At 39.6% G+C, this 9,927-nt stretch overlaps 1 protein-coding gene across 4 annotated transcripts in view; it reads left to right on the forward strand.

The window, feature by feature from the left end:
* EFCAB6 (EF-hand calcium binding domain 6) overlaps nucleotides 1-9,927 on the forward strand; it is a 328,394-nt gene that overhangs the window by 47,134 nt on the left and 271,333 nt on the right. For 3 of the 4 annotated variants that reach the window (XM_011934784.1, XM_011934785.1, XM_011934783.1), the window contains one exon: nucleotides 4,553-4,641. The exons of the other annotated variant lie outside the window; for it this stretch is intronic. In XM_011934784.1, the coding sequence (XP_011790174.1) occupies nucleotides 4,553-4,641 (89 nt within the window). The remainder of the gene's footprint in view (nucleotides 1-4,552; nucleotides 4,642-9,927) is intronic. 4 annotated transcript variants of the gene reach the window in all.

Below are 9,927 nucleotides of genomic sequence, written 5' to 3' on the forward strand. Positions count from 1 at the left end.
AAAAAAAAAAAAGGTTAGCTGACCTTGAGCCCAAGGTGTTGGAGGTTGCAGTGAGCCAAGATCATGCTAATGCACTCTAGCACCCTCACAGGCACTGACACCCCACTATGATGATGACATCCTCACCCCATGTTCTTCTCGGGGCTTTAATGGCTCCCTCAACACTGCAATGTCATTTTCCTCTGTTCCATCTAATGACATTAGGACTGAATTGCTAGAAAAGATAGAAAAGGAGGAGGAAAACAGAACTTTTCTCTTCCCTTAAACAAAAAATTCACCTTTATTTACTTCTATAATAATGGATAAAAAGTGCATTTGATTTTTTCCACGTCACTCTTTATTGCTGTCTACATTTTTTTTTTTTTTTTTTTTTTTTTTTGAGACGGAGTCTCGCTCTGTCGCCCGCGCTGGAGTGCAGTGGCCGGATCTCAGCTCACTGCAAGCTCCGCCTCCCGGGTTTACACCATTCTCCTGCCTCAGCCTCCAGAGTAGCTGGGACTACAGGCGCCCGCCACCTCACCCGGCTAGTTTTTTTTTTTGTTATTTTTTAGTAGAGACGGGGTTTCACCGTGTTAGCCAGGATGGTCTCGATCTCCTGACCTCGTGATCCGCCCGTCTCAGCCTCCCAAAGTGCTGGGATTACAGGCTTGAGCCACTGCGCCCGGCCTGCTGTCTACATTTTTAATAGCAGCTTTATTAAGGTATAATTTACATATCATAAAATTCACCCTTTAAACATGTATAAATTAGTGTTTTTCATATATTCACAGAGTTTCGCAGTCATCACCACTATCTGACTGAAAACCATTTTCATCATTCCAAAAAGAAACTGTCCTCCTTAGCAGTTACTCCACATTTCCCTTCCACTTTTATCTGAAAATAGTAATGTACTTTCTGTCACCACAGATTTGTCACTGTAGATTCTGGATATTTCACATCAGTGGAATCATACAATATATGATCTTTTGTGTCTAGCGCATGTTTTTAAGGCTCATCTGTGTTATAGCATGAATTAGTACCTCATTCCTTTTTATGGCTGAGTAATAATCCATTGTATGGATAGGCCACATTTTGTTTACTCTTTGATCGGCTGATGGACCTTTGAGTTGTTTCCACGTTTTGACTTTTGTGACTAGCGCTGCTGTGAACATTCATGTGAAAAGTTTTCGTGTGGACATATGTTTTCAGTTCTCTTGGGTACATACCTGGGGGAGAACTGCCATGTCTTATGGTAATGTTCTTTTGCTTTTAAAGAACATTCATCCTTGTAAACATTGTATCAGTTTCCTCATAAACTTGATTTAACCGATACTTTATGCCAAATGGAGAGTTAAAATATTATTTCCTGCTATGTGTCCTTATAGTCATGATCTAATGTTAATTTAAAATTTTGACAGTCTTCCCAAGCTAGTCAGTTATGCAGGAAGAGCAAAAGTACAGAAAATATGAAATGTGTATCTGTTTTTAAAAGCTACATCTGTTTTTAAAAGAAGCCACTGAGAACTGTAGAACTTCAAAGACTTTTTAAAAAAACAGGTCTTGATAGTCGATCCTAAATGACAAGCAAGATTTCCAGAACCTTAAGCTCCTGTGACCTGTGTGTCAATCAAGGAAGCTGGAGTGTGGCGCATTGCAGGAGGCCAAGGTCATTGGGAATGAAGGGCAGGGCTTCCCTTCTCCATCCACGGACTTCCCAGCTTCTGTGGCTTTTCTAGATGGTCCTACGATGAATCCATTTGGTGATACATGCTCTTTCTTTTTTAGTAGTTAATGTAAGCCTAAGTGGACACTTATAAAATGAATAAAAGATTTCATGGTAATTTCCCCTTAAAGTTAGGAAAGAATTTTCCAGTTATAGTCTGAATTTACTTTAGCTTCAATTTTATTTGAAGACCTGTGTCAGGATGTTTGAGTGTCAGGGTGTTTTAATGACTGACCAGGGCAAGAAGTATGAGGAGGTTTGGCTTGTAATCTGCTGTCCGTACCTTTGTTTCCATTAAGAGTGATGCAAACTCAGTGTTTTTTAAAAATGTGGCCTCAGTCCCAGAATATTAATGGAGACCATTTTTAAAGAAGTTGAATTGGTAAATTGGTTCCAGAGAAGGAAAACAAAGTTCTGTTTTCATCCCAGTGGTTGTGCCGGGTTGGAGAAAATGTCTTCTTGCAAGATACTTATCACAATGATGGATACTGATTTAAAAACTAGCCTCCCCCAGCCCCACTCTAAGAATTCGCTTTCAGCAATTCGTCCATGGATGGTTTTGATTCTTAAACATTTTTGCCAGAATTGTAAACACCAAAAGGCAAGTACTGAGCAGAGCCTCTCCTTTTGGACTAGATTCTTTACTTGTCTAAGGGGCTTGGCTTTGGAGACTGATCATGGCAAGAATTTCTTTACCACATTAGAATTTGTGTTAGACTACAAGCAGCAATATGAAATGCGATGAAAGCTTGAATAATTTGATGGACTCTCTTTTTCTTCATGGGCAGGGTGGTTAGTGCAGTGGGATGGACTTGTGCTCTGGATTCACAGAGATCGCTGGCACTCATGGCAGTGCCGGGCAGGGAGGCCATAGTACTGCTTTGTGAGTTGTAGAAAGTGACACCACCTCTGAGGGTGGTTTTAGTGCCACTCATGTAAAACACTGAGAATAGTGCCTGCATCCACTCACTTAGTGTGAGCGCTGCAGATGTAAGTTTCTTCTCTTCCTCATTTCCTCTTATCACTACCAAAACCGGGAGGGCAGCCAACCTTGAACTACATGTTTAATATGCTCTTGCCCTTCTTCTGCAAGGCTAGGGAAACTGAAATGCTTGCTCAAAGTTATATCTACTTACAAAAATGCATTACCAGAAAAAGAAGTCACGGGCATTCTTTCCAGGAAAAGGCTTTACAAAGGCCCACCCTATGAGCCCCTCTCCCCGGTCTCATTTCCTAGTTAAACATGTTTTAAATAGTAAAGAGCAATCCATCCTTTGGGGAAGACTGCGATGACCGCACTAAGCTTTGAGGCCAGCATTTTAAGGGCTTAGTAAATAACAAATTTGATTGTGTAGAGTTGGGAGCCATTCAGCTGTATGGGAAATGGTACTTTGTGTATTTGTATGAAGCTTGATGAAATAGATTTATATTGATTGTATATTTATTTAATGTTTATCTAAATTTTAGATTCGTAATGCTTGTTTGGAAATATCTTATTAAGTAAAATTTAACTTTTTGCTTAGAAATAACCTCAAACTGAATTGCTTGAACCCGGGAGGCAGAGGTTGTAGTGAGCCGAGATCGTGCCGCTGCACTCCAGCCTGGGCGACAAAGTGAGACTCTGTCTCAAAAAAAAAGGAATAATCTCAAATCTCTAGAAAAGTTGCAAGAATAGGCCAGACACATTGGCTCATGCCTGTAATCCCAGCACTTTGGAAGGGCAAGGTGGGTGGATCACTTGAGGTCATGAGTTGGAAACCAGCCTGGTCAACTTGATGAAACCCCATCTCTACTAAAAGTACAAAAATCAGCTGGGTGTGGTGGTGGACACCTGTAGTCTCAGGTTTTTGGGAGGCTGAGGCAGGAGAATTGCTTGAACCCAGGAGGCACAGGTTGCAGTGAGCTGAGATCCTGCCAATTTACTCCAACCTGGGTGACAGAATGAGACCCTGTCTCCAAAAAAAAAAGAAAGAAAAGAAAAGAAAAGTTGCAAGAATAAGAAAAGTACAAATAGCACTCATATGGTACAAATAATGCCTATATACCCTCACTGAGATTGACCTGTTGTGAACATTTTACCTCATTTGTTTCTCCTGTGATCTCTCATTATGTGTGTATGTGTATGCAAACAACATACACAAACAATGTACACACACACACATATATATATGTTTAAAAACACTTGAGGGGGGTCAGGTGCGGTGGCTCATGCCTGTAATCCTAACACTTTGGGAGGCCGAGGCGGGCATATCATTTGAGGTCAGGAGTTCCAGATCAGCCTGGCCAGCCTGGGGAAACCCCATCTCTACTAAAAATACAAAAATTAGCTGGGTGTGGTGCACGCCTGTAGTCCCAGCTACTCCAGAAGCTGAAGCAGGAGAATCGCATGAACCGGGGAGGCAAAGGTTGCAGTGAGCCAAGATTCCATCACTGCCCTCCAGCCTGCGTGACAGAGCAAGACTCCATCTCAAAAAATAAAAACAAAAACAAATAAACAAAAAAACACTTGAGGGAAAGTTGCTTATATCATAGTTCCTTACCTCAAAAAACATCAGCGTACATTTCCTAAGAGCTGTTCTTTTGCATAATCACAGTGTAGCTATCAACGTCAGCAAATTAAACATTGAGGTAATACTTTTATTTAAATCTGCAGTCTGTATTGACCCACGTGACCCAATGATATCCTTTGTAGAATTTTTAATTTAAAAATGGATTTTTTTCTACCTTTAAACTATATATACAAAGTCATGTACGAAGTTCACGTGACACTCAGTATACAATTGTGCTATGGCCTCAGCTTCTAATATGTGTTATATGTAACATGTTTTCATTCTTCTCCTTTGACTGTAGATCCCACTTAGCACCTCTGGTACTGTACCGTACCTTGCCTTTCTGTCCAGGTTTGGTGGAATTGACCTATATATAAATGGTATAAAGAGGTAAGTGTTTGGTTTGCTCATGTGAAAATGTGAAATTTGAAATGATGAGTAAGAGCTATGACGTGAAGCCATGGGAACTAATCATATCAACAGCTATATATGGAAGATGGGTTTGTAGAGCTTGTCCATATGGAATTTAATGGAATTAATCCAGTCAAGTTTTATTTAGGGAAGATTTTAGCATCTATATAGGATGTATTTCAGAACAAGAGGAATGATACTGTAATAAAATGTAAACATAGAAAATTAAAACCAGACAAAAATAGTTTACTTGCAGTATATTTAAAATTGGAATTAATGGAATTTAATTTTGAAGTAAAATATTAAATTGCCAAATTTAAAATTTGTAGGTTTTTATACATTTTTAATGTTGTTCATTGGAAAGTGATGATGTTTTCGTGGCTAGAAATTTAAAAAAAAAGATCTTTGTATGAGCTACTTGAGTATTTCATAGTTTTTGCATAAAGTATGGGACTTTTTTTTTTTTTTTTTGGCAACATGAGCAGAATTGGAGTTTGACCTTTAATGTCTCAATCAGCAGTAAAATTATTTATTCTAGTATATGATTTAGGAAATACTGTTTTAGTAATAAAAATACTTACTTATATCTGACTTTAAATGAATAAGCCTCATTTCCTCAGGAGTTGTGTAACCACTTATATTTAAGAATTAAATGTGTAGTTCAGCCACTATGAGAAGCAGTTGGAGATTTCTCAAAGATCTTGGAACTAGCATTGGACCCAGCAATCCCATTACTAGGTATATAGCCCAAGGAAAGCAAATCATTCTTCCAAAAGACACATGCACTCATATGTTCATCACAGCACTAGTCACAGTAGCAAAGACATGGAATTAACCAACCAAGGTGCCTACCAATGGTGGATTAAATTTTAAAATGTGGTACATATACACCATGGAATATTGTGCAGCCATAAAAAAGAATGAAATCGTGTCCTTTGCAGCTGGAGGCCATTATCCTAAGCAAATTAATGCAGGAACAGAAAACCAATACCATATGTTCTCACAAGTGGGGAGCTACACATTGTACATGTGGACATAAAGATGGGAACAGCAGACATGGCAGATGACTAGAGGGTGAAGGGATGGGGGCAAGGGCTGAAAAACTATTAGGTACTATGCCCACTACCTGGGTGACAGGATTATTTGTACCCCAAACCTCAGCATCAGGCAATATACCCATGTAACAAACCTGCACATGTACTCCTTAATCTAAAATAAAACTTGAGGCTGGTTGTGGTGGCTCACACCTGTAATCCCAGCACTTTGGGAAGCTGAGGTGAGAGGGTCACTTGAGCCCAGGAGTTTGAGACCAGCCTGGATGATATAGTGAGATCTCATCTCTACAAAAAATTTAGAAATTAGCTGAGCATGGTGGCATGCCGCAGGTACTCGGGAAGCTAAGGTGGGAGGATCACCTGAACCCGGGAGGTGGAAGCTGCAGTGAGCTGAGATTGTGCACTCCAGCCTGGGTGACAAAGTGAGACTATGTCTCAAAAAGAAAAAAAAAAAACGAATAAAAAATAAAAGTTGAAATTATAAATACACTATCTAGTTCACTGAAAAAAACCCCACAAAAGCCAATTAACATCAATTGATAAGAGAAAACTATATTTAATATGAACAAAAGATGGACAAAATCATAGAATGAAGAACTGACCTTCCTAAGGGGATAAAAAAATTAAATTTGATCCTGAAATATTAGAAAATTCTGGTATCATGGCTTTTATGATGGATGCATCACTGATACAGTTTAGGTGTAAGAATTTGTGTCGTGAGGAGGGGGAGATAGGGAATTTCTGTACATGGGTGTAGAGTTTTGATTTTGCAAGATAAAAATGTTCTAGAGATCTTTTGCACAACAATGTGAATATACTTAACACTACTCAACTACACACTTAAAAATGCTTATGTTTTTTGTGCGTGTTTGTCACAATTAAAAAAAATAAAGATGGCCAGGCGCGGTGGCTCATGCCTGTAATCCTAGCACTTTGGGAGGCTGAAGTGGGCGGATCACCTGAGGTCAGGAGTTCGAGACTAGCCTAGCCAACATTGCAAAACCCCATCTCTACTAAAAATACAAAAATTAGCCGGGTGTGGTGGTGTGTGCCTGTAATCCCAGCGACTCGGGAGGCTGAGGCAGGAGTATCACTTGAAAGTATCACTTGAACTCAGGAGGCAGAGGTTGTAGTGAGCCCAGATTGCACCACTGCACTCCAGCCTGGGTGACAGAGTGAGAGTTGGTCTCAGAAAAAAGGAATGAGTGCAGCAGCTCCAGCAAGAGTGACACAGTATCATCCCCCCCTCCATGTTTTGGAACTTCTCTGTGCTCTGTTTAGTTGGTGCTAAGTGGGGACTAAGATGATTTCCAGGCTCTTTCAAAAGAATGACAGTTTGTCTTATAGGCTGCATATTCTTGTTCTTGACATAAAACCATCCCAATTTTATGAATAATGTTCTTGGGTGGACAGTAAACTAGTATGAATATTCTTTGTTGGGAAAGCTAAAACTGGAAAAACTGAAAGCAGGAGAGCCTTTTCTTCCTTATTGTGAAACTTGTCTAATAAATCCGAGATGAAAGTGATCATGAGTTACTCGCTTAAACATAAAAGGCTAAACATTTAAACTAAATTTGAAAGATTTCTGATTTACTTGTGAAGCAGAATTATCTTCGTTGTTGGAGACAATACGTTATAGGGAACAGAGACTTATTTTTCTAGCAATATGGTAGGCTGTGTACCATGAACAACACTTCTACTGAAAATAATTAAAATGCTGGATAAATGGCAAAATATATACATACATTTTAATACATTGCTGAGCTGGCAAGAAAGTAAGGAATCTTCAGAGGCCAAACATAGAATGAAACTTGGGATCTAGAGAAGGGAGCACTCTGTAAAGTCAGCTTCTACCCTGAGGGTATTGGCCAAATCCTGGTGAATTTGTGTATTCAGTTTTGCCATTTGGAGAATGGAGACGAGAGACAAAGCCTAGAAGGCCTTCCCAAGGTGGAAGGACTTAACAAAGGACCGTTGCCTACAAAGTAAGGACCCTACACCCTCAGCGATTACAAATACAAACCTTCATCACAAAAGGGCACAATGAGGAAAACTACCTATTTCAACACTGGTGCTGAGTGAATAAGGGGAAAATTGTAATTACAAGTTGATTTGCATGAGAGTCTGTGCTTGAGTTCATGCCATGTGGTCTGAAAAGTTTCAGGCAAGGAACTTATTTGAGTGGTCCTGGGCGGGGTGTGCCCTTCTGTGAAAGAATGCATCTTCAACCTATCCTTTGAAGAAATTCCACAGATAAAGTGCCAAGTAACATCAGATCACACACAGAAAACTTAAAAAACATATGAAGAGGCAAAGAAAGAGAACTGCAAACCAATAGATGTAATACCCAATAGAATCAGGTCTCCAAACACTCGAAACATTGGAACTATCAAAGAATGAGAACTGCAAACAAATAGATATAATACCCAATAGAATCAGATCTCCAAACACTCAAAACATTGAAACTGTCAAAGAATGAGAACTGCAAACCCATAGATATTATACCGAATAGAATCAGATCTCCAAACACTCGAAACATTGGAACTATCAAAGAATGAGAACTGCAAACAAATAGATATAATACCCAGTAGAATCAGATCTCCAAACACTCAAAACATTGAAACTGTCAAAGAATGAGAAAGAATGAGAACTGCAAACCAATAGGTATCATACCCAATAGAATCAGATCTCCAAACACTCGAAACATTGGAACTATCAAAGAATGAGGACTGCAAACCAATAGATGTCATATCCAATACAATCAGGTCTCCAAACACTTGAAATGTTGGAACTATCATATATGTAATCTAAAACTAGTTTTTTAATGTGTTTAAAGAAATGACAGAATAGATTCAAAATATGAATGCAAAACAGGCAGTAAAATGAATATTTGAAGAAGTATAAAATAGAACTTCTGAAAAATCTGATTGTAGATCTAAAATGCAGTGGATGGGTAAAAATAGTGGATTAAACACAGCTGAAAGGAACATTTGTGGAATGAGAGAGAGCTCTGAAGAAATTACCTAGAATGCAGTACAGAAAGACAAAAAATACAAAATTAGGAGGGCAGGCATAAGAGACATGGAAGACGGAAGAAGAGGCCTAACATACTTCTAATTGGATTTCCAAAAAGATACCTGTCTTAGTCTGTTCTGTGCTGCTGTAACAGAATACCTGAGCCTGGGTACTATAGTTTGTAAGAAAAGAAATTTATTTCTCATAGTTCTTGAAGCTGGGCAGTCCAAGATCAAGGCAGCAGTGTGTGGTGAGGGCCACTTTACTGCATCCTCACATAGCGGAAGGAGGAAGGGCAAGAGAATATTGGCACCCTCCGACAAGCCCTTTTATAAGGGCATCTGAGGCTGGGCGCAGTGGCTCACGCCTGTAATCCCAGGCTCCTGTGACCTGTGTGCCAATCAAGAAGGCTGATCTTTTGTGTCTAGCACATGTTTTTAAGGCTCAGCCATGTTACAGCATGAATTAGTACCTCATTCCTTTTTATGAATGAGCTCAAAATGCTTGGGAGGCCAAGGTGGGTGGATCACTTGAGGTTAGGAGCTGAAGACCAGCCTGGCCAACATGGTGAAACCCCGTCTCTGCTAAAAATACAAAAATTAGCTGGGTGTGGTGGTGCATGCCTGTGGTCCTAGCTACTTGCTTGGGAGGCTGAGGCAGAAGAATCGCTCGAACCCAGGAGCCGAAGATTGCAGTGAGCTGAGATCGTGCCGCTACACTCCAGCCTGGGCGACAGAGTGAGACTCCCATCTCAGGGAAAAAAAAAAAAAAAAAGGCACCTAATTCCATTCAAGAGGGCGGAACCTTCAGGCCTAACCAACTCTTAATCCTCTCACAGTGGCAACACCTAAATTTTGGAGGAACACCTCAACCCATAGCAATATAAGAGAAAGAACGGGGCAGAGATCATATTTGAAAAGATAATGGCTGAGAATCTCAAGCCAGATAAATAAAAAGAAATGCCTATCTAGACACTATCACAGTGAAACTGCAGACATCAAAACCAAAGAGAAAATGTTATAGGCAGTGAGAAGAAAAACAGAATTGACTTCAGAGGAGTGACAATTAGACTGACACCAACTTCTCAACAGTGACAGTGAAGGCTGTAAGATAATGAAATAATCTTTTCAGTGTTCTGACATAAAATATTTGTCATCCCAGAACTCTATACTATATTTCTTTTCTTTCTTTCTTT

This window comes from Colobus angolensis, unplaced genomic scaffold, assembly GCF_000951035.1.
Source record: "Colobus angolensis palliatus isolate OR3802 unplaced genomic scaffold, Cang.pa_1.0 Scaffold138, whole genome shotgun sequence".
Taxonomy (NCBI): domain Eukaryota; kingdom Metazoa; phylum Chordata; class Mammalia; order Primates; family Cercopithecidae; genus Colobus; species Colobus angolensis.